Below are 26,769 nucleotides of genomic sequence, written 5' to 3'. Positions count from 1 at the left end.
GTCCACTGATATAAAATGTGTAGAAAAGGCAAATCTGTAGAAACAAAGTAATGATTGCTTAGACTGGATTGGGAATGGAGAGTGACAACAAATGAGAGTGAGGTATCTGATGATAGTTGATGTAAAAGTTCTATATTTCTCATTTGTGGCCACTCAGGTCTCTCTTGTGATATCTTCATGGTCAGCTAATGATTTGGCAGAGATTTCCTTCACTGCCTAGAACCAAAAAACAAAAATAGATTGTGACAGTGGTTGTGCAACTCTGTAAATATACTAAAAATCATTGAATTGTACACTCAAAATGAGTGAATATTATACTATGTAAATTATACCTCAATAAAGCTATGGAGGAGGAGGAAGAGGAGGAAAATGAGAATTAGTAGAACTCTGCTTGGTAGTGCTGTCAAAACCTGCTGAGTGAAGCACAGTGAGTGAATCTTCAACCTCAGGAGCCTGTGCTTTGGGAACTCACAAGAAAAATCTGGGCTTCTCGTGTTGATTAAATATAGAATTTGAGTTTTAAAACTTCCATGTTGAAAATTATTTTCATTCTAAAATTTTAAGGCATTTTGCTTTATTTTCTAGCAGTCTATATTGGCTCTTAATTCTATGAAGTCCAGTGCCATTTTGATCCCCAGTTCACCAAGGCCCTTAGTAAATGGCTTTGTCTTTTATTTCTGTTTTTTGTTTTGTTTTGTTTTGTTTTGCCATTGTTGCTCTGGAAGTATTTTGGATTGTGTGTTTACCTTAGGTTTTCTGAAATTTCCTATTGTTGTGTCTCTTTCTGTAGTCTTTTTTTTTAACTCAAATTTTTCTCCTGAGCAATTGGTGAACTTCTTCAATCTCAAGACTTAGGTTCTTCTGATGTGGAAATTTGTGGATATTTCTTTGATAATGTTTCTCATCTCCATTTTCTTTGTGTTCTCTTCCTAAAACTATTATATTAGTAATATATTAGTAACATTAGCCTACTTGTCTCTGATTGTTTCTCTAATTTTCTTATATTTTATTTCTTATTTTTCATCTTCTCATCTTTCAGGTTTACTTCCTAATAGCCTTCCTCAAATTTCTTTATTTGGCAGCATAGTCCAGAGAACAACTTGGAATTGAGAATTAGCCATTAGTTATTTTAAAAGCCAAAAGTCATTTCCATCACTGGAAAATTCTCATTCACTTCTTCCACATTGCACCGCAGCAGTCTCTCCTTTACTCCCAGCAGTTTCACTCCTAGTTTTCCACCAAAGGGAAATGAAAAAATAGGTCCACACAAGAACTTATAGTATATCCAATTCATCCAAGTTGTCAAATGTTGGCTTTAAGTTGTTCATAGTATTCTCTTATTTTCTATTTAATGTCTATAGGATTGTGGTGATAACCCCTTTCTTATCTTTGCTATTGATCATTTGTGTTCTTTTTCTTTATCAATTAGTCTAGCTTGAGATTTGTCAGTTTTGTTTCTCTTTTCAAAGAACCAACTTTTGGCATTTTAATTTTATATACTTTTTCTATTTTGGTGATTTTTCCTTTTTATGAATTCCTTTCTTCTATTGTGGGTTTAGTTTGCTCTCCTTTTTATAGCATTTTTAGGTGGATTGTTAGGTTATATGTTGTGGATATTCTCTTATTATAAGAATGTATAAGAACAAGTGAAGGTAGTCAGAAAGAGAAAGACAAATACCGTATGATACCACTTATATGTAGAATCTAAACTGTGGCACAAATGAACCTATCTACAAAACAGAAACAGACTCACAGACATAGAGAACAGACTTGTGGTTGCAAAGGGGGAGGGGCATGGGGGAGGGAAGGACTGGGAGTTTGGGATTAGCAGATATAAACTATTATATATAGGATGGATAAACAACAAGGTCCTACTGCACAGCACAGGAAACTATATTCAGTATCCTGGGATAAACCAAAATGGAAAAGAATATAAAAAAAGAATGTCTATATGTGTATAACTGAGTCACTTTGCTGTACAGCAGAGATTGGCACAACATTGTAAATCAACTGTACTTAAATTTAAAAAAAATAAAATTACAAACCTAAAAAAACGGAATGTTTAAGAACAAAGCTGAAGGAATAACCCTCCTGTGAGATTTCAGGCAATACTAAAAAGCTACAGCAATCAAAGCAGCATGGCATTGGCACAAAAACAGACATATACATCAATAGAACAGAACAGAGAGGCCAAAAATAAACACACGCACCTATGATTAATTAATAGGTGACAAAGGAGACAAGAAATAAACCCACACACCTATGGTTAATTAATACATGACAAAGGAGATAAGAATATACAATGAAGAAAAGACAGTCTCTTCAACAAGTGGTGTTGGGAAACCTGGACAGCTGCATGTAAGTCAGTTAAATTAGAATACTCCTTCACAGCGTTTACAAAAATGGTTCAAAGACCTAAATATAAGACATGACACCATAAAACTCCTAGAAGAGAATATAAGCAAAACATTCTCGGACATAAATTATAGCAGTATTTTTTTATTAGTTTATGCTTTAAAACAGTTATACATATACATCTGTTCCCATATCCCTTTCCTCTTGCATCTCCCTCCCTCCACCCCTCCCTATCCCACCCCTCCAGGTGGTCACAAAGCACCGAGCTGATCTCCCTGTGCTATGCGACTGTTTCCTACTAGGATCTACCTTACGTTTGGTAATGTATATATGTCCATGCCTCTCTCTCACTTTGTCACAGCTTACCCTTCCCCCTCCCCATATCCTCAACTCCATTCTCAAGTAGATCTGTGTCTTTATCCCTGTTTTACACCTAGGTTCTTCATGACATTTTTTTCTTAAATTCCATATATATGTGTTAGCATATGGTATTTGTCTTTCTCTTTCTGACTTACTTCACTCTGTATGACAGACTCTAGGTCTATCCACCTCATTACAAATAGCTCAATTTCGTTTCTTTTTATGTCTGAGTAATATTCCATTGTATATATGTGCCACATCTTCTTTATACATTCATCTGATGATGGACACTTAGGTTGTTTCCATCTCCGGGCTATTGTAAATAGAGCTGCAATGAACATTTTGGTACATAACTCTTTTTGAATTATAGTTGTCTCAGGGTATATGCCCAGTAGTGGGATTGCTGGGTCATATGATAGTTCTATTTGTAGTTTTTTAAGGAACCTCCATACTGTTCTCCATAGTGGCTGTACCAATTCACATTCCCACCAGCAGTGCAAGAGTGTTCCCTTTTCTCCACACCCTCTCCAGCATTTATTGTTTCTAGATTTTTTGATGATGGCCATTCTGACTGGTGTGAGATGATATCTCATTGTAGTTTTGATTTTAATTTCTCTACTGATTAATGATGTTGAGCATTCTTTCATGTGTTTGTTGGCAGTCTGTATATTTTCTTTGGAGAAATGTCTAGTTAGGTCTTCTGCCCATTTTTGGATTGGGTTGTTTGTTTTTTTGCTGTTGAGCTGCATGAGCTGCTTATAAATTTTGGAGATTAATCCTTTGTCAGTTGCATCAATTGCAAATATTTTCTCCCATTCTGAGGGTTGTCTTTCGGTCTTGTTTATGGTTTCCTTTGCTGTGCAAAAGCTTTGAAGTTTCATTAGGTCCCATTTGTTTATCTGTGTTTTTATTTCCATTTCTCTAGGAGGTGGGTCAAAAAGGATCTTGCTGTGATTTATGTCATAGAGTGTTCTGCCTATGTTTTCCTCTAAGAGTTTGATAGTGTCTGGCCTTACATTTAGGTCTTTAATCCATTTTGAGCTTATTTTTGTGTATGGTTTTAGGGAGTGATCTAATCTCATACTTTTACATGAACCTGTCCAGTTTTCCCAGCACCACTTATTGAAGAGGCTGTCCTTTCTCCTCTGTACATTCCTGCCTCCTTTATCAAAGATAATTTGACTATAAGTGCATGGGTTTATCTCTGGGCTTTCTATCCTGTTCCATGGATCTATCTTTCTGTTTTTGTGCCAGTACCATACTGCCTTGATTACTGTAGCTTTGTAGTATAGTCTGAAGTCAGGGAGCCTAGCAAACAGAATCCAACAGCACATTAAAAGGATCATACAACATGATCGGGCTTCGCTGGTGGTGCAGTGGTTGAGAGTCTGCCTGCCGATGCAGGGGACACGGGTTTGTGGCCCAGTCCGGGAAGATCCCACATGCCGTGGAGTGGCTGGGCCCGTGACCCATGGCCACTGAGCCTGCACATCCAGAGCCTGTGTTCCACAACGGGAAAGGCCACATTAGTGAGAGGCCCGCCTACCAAAAAAAAAAAAAAAAAAAAAAGGATCATACACCATGATCAAGTGGGGTTTATTCCAGGTATGCAAGGATTCTTCAATATAAGCAAATCAATCAATGTGGTACACCATATTAACAAATTGAAGGAGAAAAAGCATATGATCATCTCAATAGATGCAGAGAAAGCTTTCAACAAAATTCAACACCCATTTATGATAAAAACACTGCCGAAAGTAGGCATAGAGGGAACTTTCCTCAACATAATAAAGGCCATATATGACAAACCCACAGCCAACATCGTCCTCAATGGTGAAAAACTGAAACCATTTCCACTAAGATCAGGAACAAGACAAGGCTGCCCACTCTCACCACTCTTATTCAACATAGTTTTGGAAATTTTAGCCACAGCAATCAGAGAAGAAAAGGAAATAAAAGGAATCCAAATTGGAAAAGAAGAAGTAAATCTGTCACTGTTTGCAGATGACATAATACTATAGAGGATCCTAAAGATGCTACGAGAAAACTACTAGAGCTAATCAATGAATTTGATAAAGTAGCAGGATACAAAATTAATGCACAGAAATCTCTGTCATTCCTGTACACTAATGATGAAAAATCTGAAAATGAAATCAAGAAAACACTCCCATTTACCATTGCAACAAAAAGAATAAAATATCTAGGAATAAACCTACCTGAGGAGACAAAAAAACCTCTATGCAGAAAATTATAAGATACTGATGAAAGAAATTAAAGATGATACAAATAGATGGAGAGATATACCATGTTCCTGGATTGGAAGAATCAATATTGTGAAAATGACTCTACTACCCAAAGCAATCTACAGATTCAATGCAATCCCTATCAAACTACCAGTGGCATTTTTCACAGAACTAGAACAAAAAAAAATCACAATTTGTATGGAAACACAAAAGACCCCAAATAGCCAAAGCAATCTTGAGAATGAAAAACGGAGCTGGAGTAATCATAGCAGTATTTTCTTAGATCAGTCTCCCAAGGCAAAAGAAGTAAAAACAAAAGTAAACAAATGGAACCTAGTCAACCTTAAAAGCTTTTCACAGCAAAGAAAACCATAAGCAAAGCAAAAAGACAGCCTACGGACTTGGAGAAGTTATTTGCAAATGATGCTACAGACAAGGGCTTAATTTCCAAAGTGTACAAACAGCTCATACAACTCAATATCAAACAAACAAACCACCCAATCAGATAATGGGCAGAAGACCTAGGCAGACATTTCTCCAAAGAAGACGTAACAGATGGCCAACAGGCACATGAAAAGATTCTCAACATCACTAATTATTAGAGAAGTGCAAATCAAAACCACAATGAGATATCACATCACACCGGTCAGAATGGCCATCATCAAAATGTCTACAAATAATAAACACTGGAGAGAGTGTGGAGAAAAGGGAACTCTCTTACACTGTTGGTGGGAATATACATTGGTGCAGGCACTGTGGAAAATAGTATTGAGGTTCCTTAAAAAACTAAAAATAAAGTTACCATATGACCCAGCTGTCCCACTCCTAGGTAGCTATCTGGAAAAGCTGAAAACTAATTCAAAAAGATAAATGTGCACCCTATTACATAACACTATTTACACTATTTACAATAGCCAAGACATGCAAATAACCCAAGTGCCCATCAACAGTCAGTTGCCTTAAGAAGATATAGTATATATACACAATGTAATATTAGCCGTAAAAAAGCATGAAATATTTCCACTTGCACCAACATAAATGGCCCTAGATAATATCATACTAAGTGAAGTAAGTCAGACAGAGAAAGACAAATATTATATGTATCACTTATATGTGTAGTCTAAAAAATAATACAAATGAATCTATGTACAAAACATAAACAGACTCACAGACATGGAAAACAAACTTGTGATTACAAAAGGGGAAAGGGAGGGGAGGAGGGATAAATTAGTATTATTGGATTAACAGATACAAAGTACTATACATCAAATTGATGAGCAACAAAGATTTATTCTGCAGCACAGGGAACTATATTAAGTATCTTATAATAACCTATAATGAAAAATAATCTGTGAAAAAATATATATTTTGTATATTTATATACTTATATTTTTATATTATACACAATATTATATATATATATAATCACCTGAAAGTAACACAATACTGTAAATCAACTATACTTCAATTAAAATAAAGAATTTATGTTTTCCTTGTAGCACTACTTTAGTTGCACTGCACCAATTTTTACATTACATTTTAATTGTCATTAAGTTTAAAATATTTTAACTTCCTTATTATATTTGACTTGTAAATTATTATAAAGTATGTTATTTAACTTCCAAGATATTTGAGATTTTTCTGGATATCTTATTAATAGGTTTCTTAACTTACTTTGTTGTCAGAGAATATAGTCTATATGATTTCAAGCTTCTTAAATTTATTTTTATTTTTAGCATTTTTTTAAAGTTGACATATACATTATATTAGTTTCAGGTGTACAACATAATAATTTGATATTTGTATACATTGGGAAATGTTCACTTCAGTAAGTCTAGTTAACATCTCTCACCATACATATTTACAAAATTTTCTTTTTCTTATGATGAGAACTTTTAAGATTTACTCTCTTAGTGACTTTCAAATATGCAATACAGTAATATTAACTATAGTCACCATGTGTATACATTACATCCCTGGGACTTATTTTATAACTGGAAATGTGTACCTTTTCACCCACTTCACCTACCCCTTAGCCCCACCTGTGGCAACCACCAATCTGTTTTGTGCATCTGTAAGTTTGTGTGGTGTTTTGTTTTGTTTTTAAGGTTCCACATATAAGTGAAGTCATATAGTATTTGTCTTTCTCTGTCTGATTTAGTGTAATGCCCTCAAGGTCCATCCATGTGTCGCAAGTGGCAAGATTTCCTTTTTTTATGGCTGAATAATATTCCACTGTGTGTGTATATATATATATATACACACACACACCACATTTGCTTTATCCCTTCATCCATCAGTGGACACTTAGATTGTTTTCATGTCTTGGCTATTGTAGATGTCTTGCAATCAACATGGGGGTACATATATGTTTTTGAATTAGTATTTTTGTTTTCTTTAGAAATACCCAGAAGTGAAATTGTTGGATCATGTGGTAGTTCTATTTTTGATTTTGAGGAACCTTCATAATGTTTTCCATAATGGTTGCACAAATTTACATTTCCACCAACAGTGCACATGTTCCCTTTACTCCACATCCTCGTCAACACTTGTTATTTCTTGCCTTTTTGATGACAGCCTTCCTAACGTGATAGTTCATTGCGGTTTTGATTTGCATTTCCCTGATGATTAGTGATACTGAGCATCTTTTCTTGTATATGTTGGCCATCTGTATGTCTTCTTTGGAAAAATGTCTATGCTAATCCTCTGCCCATTTTTTAATCAGATTGTTTGGGGGTTTTTGTTATTGAATTTTATGAGTTCTTTATATATTTTGGATATTAGCCCCTTATCAGATATATGATTTGCAAATATTTTCTCCTATTCAGTAGGCTACCTTTTCATTTTGTAGATGTTTTCCTTTACTATACAGAAGATTTTTAGTTTGATGTAGTCCCACTGATTTATTTTTACTTTTTGTTGCTTTTGCTTTTGGTGTCAAATCCAAAAAATCATTGCCAAGACCAGTGTCATTGAGCTTACTGCCTATATTTTCTTCCAGGAGTTTTATGGTTTCAGGTCATACATTCAGGCATTTAATCCATTTTGACTTAATTTTTGTGTATAGTGTAAAGGGTCCAGTTTTGTTCTTTTGCATGTGGCTATTTAGTTTTCCCAATACCATTTATTGAAAAGACTGTCCATTTCCCATTGTATAGTTTTGGTTCCTTTGTTGTATATTAATTGACCATATATTAGTGGGTTTATTTCTGGGCTCACTATTCTGTTCTGTTTATCTATACATCTGTTTTTAGGCCAATACCATACTGTTTTTTTTTAAATAGGATGAATTTTATTTAACTTTCTACTTAGTAAACTTAGTTTTAGAAATATTTCTACTCTAGTAGAATTCTATACAATCAAGTTCTTGGTATTACAGAAATATCTACATGATGCTTGTAATTCATAAGGTCCTACAAGATATGGAGAAAAGCCTGACCAGAAAATAAAATTTACCCATCTACCAAAATTTGCCAATTCTACCATGAACTAAATGACAACATATACAACAACCTCTCTCTCTCTCTATCTCAGCATCTAGAAATGTTATCTCAAAAAAAAAAAAAGAATTACAGAGTGCCACTATAGTCCGTTATAATTTGACATACAAATTTTATGTTCTCATTCATTCTGTACCAAGTTTCAATGTAACTGTTAGCAAGGGACCATAACCCCATGTCTGTCTGCATGAAAAACTGGCCATGTGTCCTTTATAATGCATTCCAGAGCTCCCCCATCTATGCGTTATTTCTTTATTATTAATTTTGAGACTCCAGTTGCTGGTGAGGCAGTGAGAATGGGAGATAATAAGCCAGTGTGTCCTCTTGCCCCGAATGTCTTCTTACATGTGTCACTCTTCTTGCACTCTTCTCCATCACATCCCATTCTGGAGGATGCCACGTCGGAATAGAAAATATGTATTGCTTGTATTACACCTCCTCTAGTTTCCAGGCACCTCTCCTAAGCTCCCAAAAGTTTTTGAGGCAGCCTAGAAACCATGAAAAGCAGTGAGAGTAAAAGATACACTATGACCCAGGTCCTATCATAATGCAGGTGCTAAGCATGTTTACTTTCGCTCATACTCTCTAATATTAAGAGGATTATTATTTTATTGCAATTTTATAGATGACTCGATTGTGACTCCGAATTTAAATAATTTCTGCAGTTCACGGAGCTAGCAAATGGCAAAGCCAGGATTCACAACCCAGACAACTGGCCCCCGAGTGTTAGCGTTGCCAAGCTGCCCAGGTGCGTCTCATTCTCCACTCTGTCTCTTCCTTGCTGTCCCCCAGTTAAATCAGTTAAGGGCTCCACTGCCCTTGTACAGTTTGCCATTTACAATTACTGTTACTGAAGATGAACTTTAGTCCATTTGACGCAGCGGCTTTTTTTTTTTTTTACATCTTTATTAGTGTATAATTGCTTAACAATGGTGTGTTAGTTTCTGCTTTATAACAAAATGAATCAATTATACATATGTTCCCATATCCCCTCCCTCTTGCGTCTCCCCCCCACCCTCCCTATCCCACCCCCCCAGGCAGTCACAAAGCACCGAGCTGATCTTCCTGTGCTATGCGGCTGCTTCCCACTAGCTATCTACCTTACGTTTCATAGTGTATGTATGTCCATGCCGTTCTTTCGCTTTGTCACAGCTTACCCTTCCCCCTCCCCATATCCTCAAGTCCATTCTCTAGTAGGTCTGTGTCTTTATTCCTGTCTTACCCCTATGTTCTTCATGACATTTTTTTTCTAAAATTCCATATATATGTGTCAGCATACAGTATTTGTCTTTCTCTTTCTGACTTACTTCACTCTGTATGACAGACTCTAGGTCCATCCACCTCATTATAAATAGCTCAATTTCGTTTCTTTTTATGGCTGAGTAATATTCCATTGTATATATGTGCCACATCGTCTTTATCCATTCATCCGATGATAGACACTTAGGTTGTTTCCATCTCTGGGCTATTGTAAATAGGGCTGCTATGAACATTTTGGTACATGACTCTTTTTTTTTTTTTTTTTGTGGTACGCGGGCCTCTCACTGTTGTGGCCTCTCCCGTTGTGGAGCACAGGCTCTGGACACGCAGGCTCAGCGGCCATGGTTCACGGGCCCAGCCACTCTGCAGCATGTGGGATCCTCCCGGACCGGGGCACGAACCCATTTCCCCTGCATCAGCAGGCGGACTCCCAACCACTGCGCCACCAGGGAAGCCCATGACTCTTTTTGAATTATGGTTTTCTCAGGGTATATGCCGAGTAGTGGGATTGCTGGGTCATATAGTAGTTCCATTTGTAGTTTTTAAAAGGAACCTCCATATGTTCTCCATAGTGGCTGTACCAATTCACATTCACACCAGCAGTGCAAGAGTATTCCCTTCTTTCCACACCCTCTCCAGCATTTATTGTTTCTAGATTTTTTGATGATGGCCATTCTGACTGGTGTGAGATGATATCTCAATGTAGTTTTGATTTGCATTTCTCTAATGATTAAAGATGTTGAGCATCCTTTCATGTGTTTGTTGGTAGTCTGTATATCTTCTGTGGAGAAATGTCTATTTAGGTCTTCTGCCCATTTTTGGATTGGGTTGTTTGTTTTTTTGCTATTGAGCTGCATGAGCTGCTTATAAATTTTGGAGATTAATCCTTTGTCAGTTGCGTCAATTGCAAATATTTTCTCCCATTCTAAGGGTTGTCTTTTGCTCTTGTTTATGGTTTCCTTTGCTATGCAAAAGCTTTTAAGTTTCATTAGGTCCCATGTGTTTATTTTTGTCTTTATTTCCATTTCTCTAGGAGGTGGGTCAAAAAGGATCTTGCTGTGATTTATGTCATAGAGTGTTCTGCCTATGTTTTCCTCTAAGAGTTTGATAGTGTCTGGCCTTACATTTAGGTCTTTAACCCATTTTGAGCTTATTTTTGTGTATGGTGTTAGGGAGTGATCTAATCTCATACTTTTACATGTCCCTGTCCAGTTTTCCCAGCACCACTTATTGAAGAGGCTGTCCTTTCTCCACTGTACATTCCTGCCTCCTTGATCAAAGATAAGTTGACCATATGTGCGTGGTTTTATCTCTGGGCTTTCTATCCTGTTCCATGGATCTATCTTTCTGTTTTTGTGCCAGTACCATACTGCCTTGATTACTGTAGCTTTGTAGTATAGTCTGAAGTCAGGGAGCCTGATTCCTCCAGCGGCATTTTTCGTTCTCAAGATTGCTTTGGCTATTCGGGGTCTTTTGTGTTTCCATACAAATTGTGAAATTTTTTGTTCTAGTTCTGTGAAAAATGCCAGTGGTAGTTTTAGGGATTGCATTGCATCTGTAGATTGCTAAGGGTAGTAGAGTCATTTTCACAATGTTGATTCTTCCAATCCAAGAACATGGTATATCTCTCCCTCTATTTGTATCATCTTTAATTTCTTTCATCGGTGTCTTATAATTTTCTGCATACTGGTCTTTTTCTCTTTAGGTAGGTTTATTCCTAGATATTTTATTCTTTTTGTTGCAATGGTAAATGGGAGTGTTTTCTTGATTTCACTTTCAGATTTTCATCATTAGTGTATAGGAATGCCAGACATTTCTGTGCATTAATTTTGTATCCTGCAACTTTACCAAATTCATTGATTAGCTCCAGTAGTTTTCTGGTAGCATCTTTAGGATTCTCTATGTATAGTATCATGTCATCTGCAAACAGTGATAGATTTACTTCTTCTTTTCCGATTTGGATTCCTTTTATTTCCTTTTCTTCTCTGATTGCTGTGGCTAAAACTTCCAAAACTATGTTGAATAACAGTGGTGAGAGTGGGCAACCTTGTCTGTTCCTGATCTTAGTGGAAATGGTTTCAGTTTTACACCATTGAGGACGATGCTGGCTGTGGGTTTGTCATATATGGCCTTTATTATGTTGAGGAAAGTTCCCTCTATGCCTACTTTCAGCAGGGTTTTTATCATAAATGGGTGTTGAATTTTGTTGAAAGCTTTCTCTGCATCTATTGAGATGATCATATGGTTTTTCTCCTTCAATTTGTTAATATGGTGTATCACGTTGATTGATTTGCGTATATTGCAGAATCCTTGCATACCTGGAATAAACCCCACTTGATCATGGTGTATGATCCTTTTAATGTGTTGTTGGATTCTGTTTGCTAGTATTTTGTTGAGGATTTTTGCATCTATGTTCATCAGTTATATTGGCCTCTAGTTTTCTTTCTTTGTGACATCCTTGTCTGGTTTTGGTATCAAGGTGATGGTGGCCTCATAGAATGAGTTTGGGAGTATTCCTCCCTCTGCTATATTTTGGAAGAGTTTGAGAAGGATAGGTGTTAGCTCTTCTCTAAATGTTTGATAGAATTCACCTGTGAAGCCAACTGGTCCTGGGATTTTGTTTGTTGCATGATCTTTTATCACAGTTTCAATTTCAGTGCTTGTGATTGCTCTGTTCATATTTTCTATTTCTTCCTGATTCTGACTTGGCAGATTGTGCATTTCTAAGTATTTCTCCATTTCTTCCATGTTGTCCATTTTATTGGCATAGAGTTGCTTGTAGTAATCTCTCATGATCTTTTGTATTTCTGCAGTGTCAGTTGTAACTTCTCCTTTTTCATTTCTAATTCTAATGATTTGAGTCTTATCCCTTTTTTTCTTGATGAGTCTGGCTAATGGTTTATCAATTTTGTTTATCTTCTCAAAGGACCAGCTTTTAGTTTTATAGATCTTTGCTATCGTTTCCTTCATTTCTTTTTCATTTATTTCTGATCTGATCTTTATGACTTCTTTCCTTCTGCTAACTTTGGGGTGTTTTTGTTCTTCTTTCTCTAATTGCTTTACGTGCAAGGTTAGGTTGTTTATTCGAGATGTTTCCTGTTTCTTAAGGTGGGATTGTATTGCTATAAACTTCCCTCTTAGAACTGCTTTTGCTGCATCCCATAGGTTTTGGGTCGTCGTGTCTCCATTGTCATTTGTTTCTAGGTATTTTTAAATTTCCCCTTTGATTTTTTCAGTGATCACTTCGTTATTAAGTAGTGTATTGTTTAGCCTCCATGTGTTTGTATTTTTTACAGCTCTTTTCCTGTAATTGATGTCTAGTCTCATAGCATTGTGGTCGGAAAAGATACTTGATACAATTTCAATTTTCTTAAATTTACCAAGGCTTGATTTGTGACCCAAGATATGACCTATCCTGGAGAACGTTCCATGAGCACTTGAGAAAAATGTTTATTCTGTTGTTTTTGGATAGAATGTCCTATAAATATTGATTAACTCCATCTTGTTTAATGTATCCTTTAAAGCTTGTGTTTCCTTATTTATTTTCATTTTGGATGATGTGTCCATTGGTGAAAGTGGAGTGTTAAAGTCCCCTACTATGATTGTGTTACTGTGGATTTCCCCTTTTATGGCTGTTAGTATTTGCCTTATGTATTGAGGTGCTCCTATATTGGGTGCATAAATATTTACAATTGTTATATCTTCTTCTTGGATTGATCCCTTGATCATTATGTTAGTGTCCTTCTTTGTCTCTTCTAGTAGTCTTTAGTTTAAAGTCTATTTTGTCTGATATGAGAATTGCTACTCCAGCTTTCTTTTGATTTCCATTTGCATGGAATATCTTTTTCTATCCCCTTACTTTCAGTCTGTATGTGTCTCTAGGTCTGATGTGGGTCTCTTGTAGATAGCATATATATGGGTCTTGTTTTTGTATCTATTCAGCTAATCTGTATCTTTTGGTGGGAGCATTTAGTCCATTTACATTTAAGGAAATTATCGATATGTATGTTTCTATTCCCATTTTCTTAATTGTTTTGGGTTCGTTGTTGTCGGTCTTTTCCTTCTGTTGTGTTTCTTGCCTAGAGAAGTTCCTTTAACATTTGTTGTAAAGCTGGTTTGGTGGTGCTGAACTCTCTCAGCTTTTGCTTGTCTGTAAACGTTTTAATTTCTTCATCAAATCTGAATGAGATCCTTGCTGGGTAGAGTAATCTTGGTTGCAGGTTTTTCTCCTTCATCACTTTAAATATGTCCTGCCACTCCCTTCTGGCTTGCAGAGTTTCTGCTGAAAGTTCAGCTGTTAACCTTATGGGGATTCCCTTGTGTGTTATTTGTTGTTTTTCCCTTGCTGCTTTTAATATGATTTCTTTGTGTTTAATTTTTATCAGTTTGATTAATATGTGTCTTGGCGTATTTCTCCTTGGATTTATCGTATGGGACTCTCTGTGCCTCCTGGACTTTACTGACTATTTCCTTTCCCATATTAGGGAATTTTTAAACTATAATCTCTTCAAATATTTTCTCACTCCCTTTCTTTTTCTCTTCTTCTTCTGGAACCCCTGTAATTTGAATGTTGGTGCGTTTAATGTTGTCCCAGTCGTCTCTGAGACGGTCCTCAGTTCTTTTCATTCTTTTTTCTTTCTTCTTCTCTGCAGTAGTTATGTCCACTATTTTATCTTCCAGGTCACTTATCCGTTCTTCTGCCTCAGTTATTCGGCTATTGTTCCCATCTACAGTATTTTTGATTTCATTTATTTGTTTATAATTGTTGCTTGATTCATCTTTAGTTCCTCTAGGTCTTGTTAAATGTTTCTTGCATTTTCTCTATTCTATTTCCAAAATTTTGGATCATCTTTACTATCATTATTCTGAATTCTTTTTCAAGTGGACTGCCTATTACTTCTTCATTTGTTAGGTCTGGTGGGTTTTTATGTTGCTCCTTCTCCTGCTGTGTGTTTTTCTGCCTTCTCATTTTGCTTATCTTACTGTGTTTGGGGTCTCCTTTTTGCAAGCTGCAGGTTCGTAGTTCCCGTTGTTTTTGGTGTCTGTCCCCATTGGCTAAGGTTGGTTCAATGGGTTGTGTAGGCTTCCTCGTGGAGGGGACAAGTGCCTGTGTTCTGGTGGATGAGGCTGGATCTTGTCTTTCTGGTGGGCAAGTCCACGTCTGGTAGTGTGTTTTCGGGTGTCTGTGTACATTTTATGATTTTAGGCAGCCTCTCTGCTAATGGGTGGCATTGTGTTCCTGTCTTGCTAGTTGTTTGGCATAGGGTGTCCAGCACTGTAGCTTCTGGTCGTTGCGTGAAGCTGGGTGCTGGTGTTGAGATGGAGATCTCTGGAAGATTTTCGCCATTTGATATTATGTGGAGCTGGGAGGTCTTTTGTGGACCAGTGTCCTGAAGTTGGCTCTCCCACCTCAGAGGCACAGCACTGACTCCTGGCTCCTCAATTTGGGATGATTCATTGTCTATTCATGTATTCCACAGATGCAGGGTACATCAAGTTGATTGTGGAGCTTTAATCCGCTGCTTCTGAGGCTGCTGGGAGAGATTTCCCTTTCTCTTCTTTGTTCTCACAGCTCCCGGGTCTCAGCTTTGGATTTGGCCCCGCCTCTCCGTGTAGGTCGCCAGAGGGAGTCTGTTCTTCGCTGAGACAGGACAGGGTTAAAGGAGCAGCTGCTTCAGGGACTCTGGCTCACTCAGGCCTTAGGGGAGGGAGGGGCATGCTGTACGGGGCAAGCCTGCAGTGGCAGAGTCCGGCGTGACATTGCCCTAGCCCGAGGCGCGCCATGCGTTCTCCCAGGGAAGCCATCCCTGGATCCCGGGACCCCGGCAGTGACAGGCTGCACAGCCTCCCCGGAAGGGGGGCATGGACAGTGACCTGCACTCGCACACAGGCCTCGTGGCAGCGGCAGCAGCCCCATCATCCCACACCTGTCTCTGGGGTCCGTGCTTTCAGCCGCGGCTCGCGCCCGTCTCTGGAGCTCCTTTAAGCAGCGCTCTAAACCCCTCTCCTCGCGCACCATGAAACAAAGAGGGAAGAAAAAGTCTCTCGCCTCTTCGGCAGGTCCAGACTTTTTCCCAGACTCCCTCCCGGCTAGCTGTGGTGCATTAGCCCCTTCAGGCTGTGTTCACACCCCCAGCCCCAGTCCTCTCCCTGTGCTCCGACTGAAGGCTGAGCCTCAGCTCCAAGTGCCGCCCGCCCTGGCAGGCGAGCAGACAAGCCTCTTGGGCTGGTGAGTGCCGGTTGGCACCGATCCTCTGTGCGGGAATCTCTCCGCTTTGCCCTACCCAGGTATGGGAGGGAGTTTCTTGCCTTTGGGAGGTCTGAGGTCTTCTGCCAGCGTTCAGTAGGTGTTCTGTTGGAGTTGTTCCACGTGTAGCTGTATTTCTGGTGTAGCTGTGGGGAGGAAGGTGATCTCCACATCTTACTCTTCCGCCATCTTCCCCGGAAGTCCCATACTGTTTTGATTACTATAGCTTTGTAATATAGTTTGAAATCAGGGGGTGTGCTACCTCCATCTTTGTTGTCCTTTCTCAAGATTGCTTTGGCTATTTGGGGTCTTTTGTGATTCCATACAAATTTTATGAATTTTAGGAATTTTTTGTTCAATTTCTGTGAAAAATGCCATTGGAATTTTGATAGGGATTGCATTGAATCTGTAGATTGCTTTGGGTAATATGGATATTTTCATGATATTAATTCTTGTGATCCATGAGCACAGAATATCTTTCCATTTATTTGTGTCATCTTCATTTTCTTTAATTAATGTCTTAATGCATACAGGTCTTTCCCTCCTTGATTAAATTTATTCCTAGGTTTTTTTTATCTTTGTTGCAATTGAAATTGGGATTTTTTTCTTAGTTTTCTTTGTGACAGTTTATTTGTGTATAGAAAACAACAAATTTTTGTATATTGATTTTGTGTCCTGCAACTTTTCTCAATTCACTTATTAGTTCTAACAGTTTTTGGTAGAGACTTCAGCGTTTTCTTTATGTCACCTGCAGATAGTGACAGTTTTACTTCTTCCTTTCCAATTTGAATACCTTTTTCTTTTTTTTTTGCTAAATTGCTCTGGCTAGGAGTTCTAATACTATATTGAATAAAAGAGGTAAGAGTGGCCATCCTTGTCTTGTTCCTACTGTTAGAAGTAAAGCTTTCAGCTTTTCACCACTGAGTATGATGTTAGCTGTGGGCTTGTCATATATGGCATTTATTAGGTTGAGGTATATTCCCTATATATCTACTTTGTTGAGAGTATTAAGCATAAACTGATGTTGAATTTTGTCCAATGATTTTTCTGTATTTATTGAGATATCATATGATTTTTGTCCTTCATTTTGTGATGTGGTATATCACATTGATTGATTTGTGGATATTGAATCATCCTTACATCCCTGGAATAAATCCCACTTGATCATGCTATATGATCCTTTTAATGTATTGTTGAATTTGGTTTGCTAATATTTTGTTGAGGATTTTTGTATCTATGTTCATCAGGGATATTGGCCTGTAATTTTCTTTTTTCATGGCATCTTTTTCTGGTTTTTGCATCAGGGTGATGCTGGCCTCATAAATTGAATTTGGGAGTGTTCCCTGCTCTTCTATTTCTTGGAATAGTTTGAGGATTGGTATTGATTTTCCTTTGAATCGTTGGTAGAATTCACCAGTGAAGCCATATGGTCCTGGACTTCTGTCTGTTGGGAGGTTTTTGATTACTGATTCAATTTCATATTTTCTGTTTCTTCATGATTCAGTCTTGGTAGGTTGTATGTTTCTAGGAATTTATCGGTTTCTTAGAGGTTGTCAAATTTGTTGCGTATAATTGTTCATAATATAATCTTATCCTTTGTATCTCTGTGGTATCAATTGTAATGTCTCCCCTTTCATTTCTGATTTTATTTATTTGAGTCCTCTTTTATCCAAGCCTCTTAAATTTATTGAAACTTGTTTTATAGCCAACATATAGTGTGTCTTGGTTACTGTACCATATCCCTGTGAATATAATTTGTATTTTGCAGTTGTTGATGTAACTTTTATAATTGTCAGTTAAATCAAGGTGGTCCATAGTATTGTTAAGATCTGTGTCTTTTCTGATTTTTTTTCTCTAGTTATATCAGTTGCTGAGGGAAGGGTTTTTACATTACCTAATATTTTTGTGGAATTGTGTGTTGCCACCTTTATTTCTGTCAATTTTTCCTTCATGCATTTTGAATCTCTATCCTTAGGCACAACACATTGATAATTGTTATCTCTTTATCTAATGTTAAGAGCCACTCTAGCCTTCTTGTTCTTAGTCTTCGTGTGGTATATCTTTTTATATCCATTTACTTTCAACCTATCTGTGTCTTTATGTTTAATGTGTATCTCTTGCAGGCAGCATGTAACAGTGTCTTTTTTTATTTGTTGTGTCAATTTATGGCCTTTAATTGCAGTGTTTATCTTAGGAGTGAGTATACTATGGCCCACAGGCCAAATGCCCAATTTGGAAATTAAATTTTATTGGAATACAGCCACATGCTTTATTTAGTTATTATCTGTTTGCTTTCCTGCTACAAGACAGAGTTGAGTAGTTGTGACAGAGATTATATGTCCCAAACTCTTCAAGTATTTACTTTCTGGTCATTTACAGAAAAATTTTGCTGACCCTGTTTTAGACCATTGAGATTTAATGTGATATGGTTGAATTTAGGCATATCATTTTATTATTTGTTTTCTGTTTGTCCTCATTTTTGTTTGTTTTTGTTTTCCCCTGTTCTTTCTTTTGGATTTTGTTAAGTTTCATTTTTGGCATTTAATTATATCTATTGTATTTTTAGCTGTATTTCTTTGTATTTTTAAGTTGTTGATCTAGGGATTATAACATGTAACTTTCTTAGTGTACTTGTTAATATTGTACATCATGCAAAACAGTGATGGCAAAACTTTGCAACCATATGTACTTTCCTTTCCTTTATCCCCCTGCCTTGATCTTTTTGCTATAGCTATATGCATTATATCTCCATACCTTGGAAATCTCACCAAACAGTGTCAGAAGTTTTGCTTTTCAACAATCATACATATTTTCATAAAACTTAGATAAGGGGGAAAAAAAGAAGTCTGTTATATTTATTCGGCTATTTGCCATTTCTCATTTGTTCTCCTTTAAATCTTAAGATGAAAGGCTCTGTCTGGCATCATTTCCCTTCAACCTGGAGGACTTTCTTTAGTGTTTCTTATAGATCAGGTCAGCTGGTGACAAATTCTTTTAGTTTTCTTTCATCTGAAAATATTTTTTACTTCATATGCATTCCTGAAAGATTTTTTTCACTGGCTATGTATAAGGGAAAAACTACACTCCTCCTGTGTTTTTCCTCTACTCTCAATACTCTACTATACTCACAACACTTGTGGCACTAGATGTGAGGTTTTTCCATATATCAAGCAATTCATTGTGAAACCAGCTTGGTGTCCTGTAATTCAAGTTAATTCTGATATTAACCGGAATTAATGTAGCTGCCACAGGGTAATCACCTGGTCACATAAGACTACCCTCCACTTCCGATGACAGTTACAAGTAAAGGTTCCCAAGACCCCCTTCTTGGATTCTGTCATTTTCTAGGACAGCTTACAGAACTTAGGAAAACCACTTTCTTACATTTACCAGCTTATTACATAATTAAGGGTATGATAAAGAATATAGATGAATAGCCAAATGAAGATATACATAGGGCAGGGTTTTGTAGGGTCCCAAGTGCAGGAGCTTCTGTGGAGTTGAGTTACACCACTCTCTGTTACATGGATGTATTCACCCACCCAGAATCTCTCCAAACGCTTTACATTTTTTATTTTTATGGAGGCTTCATCACGTAGGCACCATCGATCCTTAACTCAATTTCCAGTCCCTCTCCCCTTCTCAGAGGACGTATGGGTGGGGCTGAAAGTTCCAAGCTTCTAATCATGGCTTGGTCTTTCTGGTTATCAGCCCCCATCCAGGAGCCCACCAAGAGTCACCTCATTAGAACAGAAGACCAAATCACCCAGAAAATTTTCAGAGATTTAGCAGCTCTGTGTCAGGAACTAGTGTCAAGGAACAAATATTAGAACAAAAGATGCTCTTAGTGCTCTTATCACTTAGGAAAATATAAGGGAAAGGAGTTCTGTGCCAGGAACAGGGACAGAAACTCATATATATTTTTTCTATTATTTCACAATATCAAAATCTAGGTTGTCAGTCCTTTTCTGTTAGAAATTTAAAGATTATAGCTCCACTATTTCTGGCCCAGCAAATGGTCTAATATAGGCCAAGATGGTGACAGTCTCTGATGAGAAATCTGCAGATATTTGAATCATTGTTCCCCTTGAAGATAGGGACCCTATTTTGGACCTTTTTCACCATTACCTACAATAAATGTTTCTTGAATTTATTGAATTGTATTAAATTTTTAGTAAGTTAATATAAGGACTAGACAGGCTTATTAGGGTTCCATTTCCATAGGCTTATCGGGATCTGAATTGCCCAATAGGTGTTATACCTGTTATATTTTATAATAGAAGATTTCTTTACTAGATATGAATAACCAGATAAAAGAAGCAATGCATTACCAAGTTTCTGAAATGTTTCCTTGGTTAATTGGCTTTGTTTCTATCTAAAAGGACAATTGGAGGCAGTAGATGTTTGTCAGAGCTTTTTCCCCACTTCTCTTTTACGTAAAAACTACTTACCATTTTATAAAATAATGGACAGTTAAGGGACATCCAGAAAGAAATGAGCCAAAAAGTGTTCTGGGAGAGTTCTGTGCTTTATAACATTACATTTGATGTTTTGATATCTACAGAGAGAATCAAATACAGCAGAGATTTCCTGTTGAAGCTCTCAAGTGTTTCCATCTGCAGAAAAAAACCAGACTTTCTGCCTGATCATCCCATTGTACTTCAAAAACCAGTAAGTAGTTTTCTAATTTTGTATTGTTTTAATTCTAAATATTTATCTTTTAAAGATTTTTGTATTGTTTTAATTCTAAAATATGTGTCTTTTAAACCTTTTTAATCTTTCTCATTGTGAAATATAATTCAGAAAAGTACATAAATGTAAATGTATAATATAACCAATTACTGTAAGTAATTACCACTCTGGTCAAAAATGGAATGGAATTGTCATATTTTAGGAAATATTTTTCTATTTTGTTTTTCAGTTAAGTTTTATAATTCACCTGAAATTGATTTTACTATATGGTGTGAGGTAGGGGTGAAGTTTTATTTTTTTCTGCATGGATATCCAGTCATCCTAGCAATATTTAGTGAAAGGATAGTCCTCTGCCACCTTTGCAGCAATATATTTACACGTGGTCTGTTTCTGTTCTGTTCAGTTACTCCTTTTAAACAGTAAAACAACACAACTATTCTTCAACACGTCTTTGCTGTTTCTTAGCCCTTTATATTTCTGTGTCACCTCATCAAATTCTATCAGACTAAATACACACAGTAAATACATACATGTATCTTTCAGGATATTGATTGGAAAGGACATGAGTTTCATGTCAGGCTTGGGTTCAAGTTGTAGCTCCACCTGTGTACTGGTATATTGTTCAAACTTACGCAAGTCACTTAACGTTCTTGAGCTTCAGTTTTGCAATTGTGATAAGGGGATGATTTCTAATTGTTAGGGTTAAATGAAATGTATGAAATTGCTTTTAGTATGGTACTTATTATATACTCAGTAGGTGTTGATTTTCATCTTTTATTGTCTTCCGTTTTGACTGTAATTTGAATTTCTTTTATTTATAGTTTTCATAAACACCATTTTATACAGGTAAAGGCATATAAAAGGTATACAGGCGTACCTCGGAGATGTTGCGAGTTTGGTTCCAAACAAATATCGCAATAAAGGGAGTCACACAAATGTTTTGGTTTCCCAGTGCATATAAAAGTTATGTTTATACTATACTGCTCTTAGTTGTGCAATAACATTATGTCTGAAAAAAAACTATTTACATATCTTAATTAAAAAACACCTTATTTATTTATTGCTAATAAATGCTAACCAACATCTGAGCCTTCAGCAAGTTGTAATCTTTTCGCTATGTAACATTGAAGATAACTGTTCACAGATCACTATAACAAGCATAATGATAATAATGAAAATGTTTGAAATATTGGGAGAATTACCAAAATATAACACAGAGACTCAAAGTGAGCAGATGGTGTTGGAAAAATGGTACCCACAGGCTTGTTTGATGCAAGGTTGCCACAACCCTTCAATTTGTAAAAAACACAGTATTTACAAAGAGCAGTAAAGTAAGGAATGCCTGTAGTATTCTACTGAGATGAGTTCATAATATAGGTATGCTAAGAATGGGTCAAATGTGAGATATAAAATACATCCTGTGTTCTCCATTTGGGGGATTTCTTACCCTTTGGAATCCATAGCTTTTTTTCATAATTACAGATTTTTGTATTTTAGTTTATTCATAGTGTATCAATGGCTCTTAATTTAAACTTACTACCTTGCAGACATCCAGCCAATTCTTTTTAAAATTAAAGCATAAATTTAAAAGTTTTTTTCATAATACCTTGCTCAGTATTTAATGAGATAAAGGACTATTTAATGAGGTAAAGGACTCACTATTTAATGAGGTAAAGGACTATTTAATGAAGTAAAGCATCCTTGATGATATTTGAATTTTTCTACTTGTTCAGAGATCTTAGGGGCATATAATCCTTGGTCTATAAGAATAAATCTAAACTTCAGTGCTATATAAAATATAGTCACTTTATCATTTGAAGGCTTTCCACTTCTAACAACATTTTATTTTGTCAATAAAAGTTTGACATATGCATTATTTTGAGTTTACTTTTGTTTTATGCATTAATAACATTTTCTAAAAATTAGGTGCCACAAAAACAGAACAACGGTTTGGAATACAATCTAATATATTTAAATATAATATATGTATTATATAAGTTTTATTAAACACAGAAGAACTGCTTTATTTGACAAATTCCAGTTACTTAATAGTTTCTATAGTAACATGCATTTAGATCTGAAAACACTTAATAGGTCACAATATTTGGTTTGATAAACTAATTAGTAAAAGCTACGTTCATTCAATCTAATTGATAAGTTAACTTTTTCTTCTTTATTACAGGAAAACAGCCAAAGCTTTAAGTAGCATTTTAAGAATGTATGTATTTGAAGATAAAGAATTATTAATTTTATAATTTGGACACGTGCAAATGAAGTGGATCTAGTAACAATAACTGTAATGGACTGTAACAATTCAATTTATTTTTAATTCTGATGGTTGGGTATTTGGTTTGTCCTAAAATGAGAAAGAGATATTTTAAACTGTAAAGAATTTTCTAATCAGTTTCAGCTTTGCAGGCAGTTTTCTGCATAAATTGGGAAGTAACACTGGAAAGTAGGAATTTGGTTAGTGAAATGGGAAGACTGTACTTATAATTTGCATGCTACTTGCAATTTTTGTTTTTCATCACTTGTAATAATGGAATGGAAATGTAAGCTGTAAGGATTCTCAAATATAAAGTATATGCTACAATGTATATATGCTACATAATTTCTTGTTGCTTTTAAAGTTGCTTTTGTTCTGTTTCCCACTGATTTCATACCAGCACTTGAAAGGGTCGTTACAATCTCTCTAGAGGTTTAGAATGATTCAGGATGCTCAATGAATAGTTCTCAGTGATAGGAGGGAGAATATTTTAAGAAGTATTTCTTTTCAAATATATGATTGTTCTCTAGGTTTGTGATAATAACAACATTGTCTAAGATTCTTTTATTTCCAAAAGAGGAATAATTGAGGTATTTACAAATAATTGAGGTGCATTAAGTTTCAGTGCTATAATTTCTATAACAAGTGTATGGATGAAGAATTTGGAGGTTTAAACTTTTAGCTCCTATAAGTTCTATACAATAAATCTCCTACAATTTTTCACTCTTGTTAAAAAGAAAAGTTTGTTCCAGCACAGTGTCACAAAGAATTGCTCATATAAAGGTAAGTGTAAACTCTCCCTAGTTCTATCCTCAGAATCTCTCAGATCCCTGGGTCTATTGGCAAGGCATTCAAGGACATCATTTGGCAGAAAGTTTATCTTAAACTGAATTCTGAACTCCTAAAACCAGTACCTTTTTCTTCACTGGTCTTTAGACTTGCTACCCAGATTCAAACTTTAGTCCATGGCAGGTTTCCCAACTTGGTCTTTAGTATACTACTTTTCATTGCTTTGTTCCTCAGAAAAAGATTGCTTTTCAAATAGGAAAGAAAAAAGAACCTTCACTAGCCATAAAATTATTGGTTACTTAAAAATGAGTTTATACCTACAGCCCCGTTTTTTACACTCATTTTTGCCCTACTATTTCCCTTTATATTATAGATTCTAGTATTTATATGTGTATGAATACACACACATACACAAAAATACATGTAATTTATATAAGAGCTGGGGTCATCTCAATAAAAATAATTTTAAAAGAGCTGGGGTCAGAATTACCATATAATTAAATTGGTTTGCTTTATTATTTGCCTATTATCCAAGTCTGTTGACTTTAGTTAAAAAAAATATGATCGAACCTATTCCAATTTAGAATCCAAAGAGCCCTTCCATTTAGCACTGTTACTGAGGGCAGACCCCTTTTAAAGTCATACTACCATTCTACCTTTGGAAAGTGCCTAGTATCCAAAAGACTTGATGTACTTTCTGAATCTGATACAGAAATGGACTGGCCAGAATAATATATTGATTAGCTATAATTTCTATTTTTGAAATCATTTATAACCAGCGTTTTCAAGAAGAGTTTGTATATTAGAAGTCCCCGAGGTTTCAAAGTCTTTTGATCCTTTCTTACCATATATAATCAGAGTGAGACTGCAAAGACTGTTTTATTATCTATTTGCCTTTTTACATATGTATAGCTTATTTGAATAATCATTCTACATCTCCATTCATGTTGTTCTTTGCTTTATATATAAATTAAAAGAGTTGAGCCAGGTGTTGTTTCATAGTGTTTGTCATCTTTAGAAATGACCACACACACACACACACACACATAAACATATACACACACATGTGTGCATGTCAATATTTACTACCTATTTCTATTAGAAGCTATTAAAAATTCTTTAATTTTATTTAGACTGAATGAGGACTGAGAGTACACAAAGGTATTGGTAAAAGTTAGTTTGAGAAAATATGTTAGGTTAACTTTTATATTTAAAAAATAAAATTTTAGTTCAACCTTCTTTTTTGTCTGAGTTTAAAAAAAAAAAAGGAAAAATTCACCTTATGTTTGTTTCCTGGAAGACCTGTGGTTTCAGAGGAAATTGGACTAGAGAATAAACAAATTTCTATATGCATTGCATTTTCATTAGTGGCATTTATCAGAATAAAAGAGATTTTATTAAAAATATTTGATTTATGAGCTTGTACAGCAGAATATATAAGGTATATAGTTTTAGTTGTTCTGGTGAAACTGGGGTTGTAGTCATTCTAGTGTTGAAACTGAAAAATAGATGTTTTTTGTCCAGTACATATTTTATTATTTCCCTAAAGTTTATACTTGTTTTATAATTCTTTGTTCACTTAGGTTAAAATTTTGGTTTTAAAATATTTGAAATCATTATTTAAATGCAAATGTCTATTTTTCATAAGTAAAGTTAGACCTCTGGATCATGTGCCAAAAATTTTGAACCACATTTTCTTAAAGTAAAACTCTTTTCTTGATTTGTTTAACTTACATACATGGAATTATGATGCTAACAAATTATATAATGGTGTTACATTACTAAATGGTACCCTGTCACAGAATTGCTCACTTATGAAAAACCAGTTTATAACTTGACAGATGGATAGAGATTCTATTGGTTATAATGAAGATTGGTTTATGCTCATGTATTAATGTTTTTTTAAGCTTAAACAACAGGGATGCACATGCATCCCTGCTCTCTCTCTCTGCATATAAGGATACCAGTCATATTGGATCATGTATTAGCTTTTTAAATAACATAAAGTGAATAGTTATAGGATCCTGAGTTGGGAATGGAGTAGGTATTACTGAAGAATACATTTCACTCATGGAAAATCAGATACTTAAAAATCACAGAACACTGATTTAACCTTTTTAGTTTATGACAGATCTACAAAAGCTGTCCTATGAAGTAATAGTCTAAAAGCTCTCACTTTAAATATTTTTTTCTCTATAATAACAATTTTGTTTCTTTATGTGTATACTTTTCATATATTATGATTTTGAGACTAAAGGGTTTTAGGTTTATTGTATGTAGCAATACAGCAGCAAATATTGAGGATAATAGTGAACATTGAAAGTTGAGCTAAAATTTACATGAAAGATAAGATGATAGAAGACATTTAAGAAGAGTGCACATCTTAGGGTAAATATATTTAAACAAAAGTAGAGAGTAGATTAATAAGTACAGAGAATTTTCTAATTCACATTTTAGATAAGAACAGTTGTTTTTTTCTTGGAACCATAAAGAAAATGTTAAGGAACAGCTAGTTGTTCAGGATCCACCAAGAAGCTGAAAAGAGAAAAAGAGTTTTTTTAAATAATGAAAATACCTGCTAGGGCTAAGTTAGTTCAAGGTGCAAGTCATTCTTAAAGAGACTATTTTCCCTCATCTTTAGTCTGTATAATTATCTTTCAAGTTACTATTTCCTGACTTGATTGAACTTTCCTGTGCACTTGTTAGTTGTACCATATCTTTTGGCACTTGGTTGCAGTCTAACTAAAAAGTTTTTGTTATATATGAATAGAGCTTGTCTTGGCAATGAGATTATAAACGCCCTGAAGATAAAATCATGTTGTTGTTGTTTTAACCTACCCAGTTCAGAAAGTTTGGGTATAAGCAAGTGGATGTGTTTTAAATAATATTTTTTTAGTATATCTGTATTGTAAAATTAGAAATATTTTCCCCAGTAAATGTAAGTATCCCAAAGACAAACCTATGTCAAAGAAGTAAGATTGGTGGAATGAGGTGAGAAACAGACAAATGTAAAGGTTTAAAATTTGTTTTCAAAGCTGTTTAAATAATACACTGACT

The 26,769-nt window shown here is 35.6% G+C and overlaps 2 protein-coding genes across 2 annotated transcripts in view; one reads left to right on the top strand and one right to left on the bottom strand.

Moving 5' to 3' along the window:
* LOC308630232 (uncharacterized protein C8orf88) overlaps nucleotides 1-23,153 on the top strand; it is a 50,645-nt gene extending 27,492 nt beyond the window's left edge. The window contains exons 5-6 of the mRNA XM_081258720.1: nucleotides 20,530-20,636; nucleotides 22,840-23,153. Of these exons, the coding sequence (XP_081114846.1) occupies nucleotides 20,530-20,636; nucleotides 22,840-22,863 (131 nt within the window). The 3' untranslated portion in view covers nucleotides 22,864-23,153. The remainder of the gene's footprint in view (nucleotides 1-20,529; nucleotides 20,637-22,839) is intronic.
* Nucleotides 23,154-26,087: 2,934 nt separating this feature from the next.
* Nucleotides 26,088-26,769, bottom strand: part of NECAB1 (N-terminal EF-hand calcium binding protein 1) — a 280,254-nt gene continuing 279,572 nt past the window's right edge. The window contains exon 13 of the mRNA XM_081258474.1: nucleotides 26,088-26,247. Coding sequence (XP_081114600.1) covers nucleotides 26,222-26,247 — 26 coding nt within the window. The 3' untranslated portion in view covers nucleotides 26,088-26,221. The remainder of the gene's footprint in view (nucleotides 26,248-26,769) is intronic.

This window comes from Mesoplodon bidens (genome assembly GCF_964165515.1).
Source record: "Mesoplodon bidens genome assembly, chromosome: 16".
Classification (NCBI taxonomy): Eukaryota; Metazoa; Chordata; class Mammalia; order Artiodactyla; family Ziphiidae; genus Mesoplodon; species Mesoplodon bidens.
This window is presented reverse-complemented; position numbering and strand designations above follow the sequence as displayed.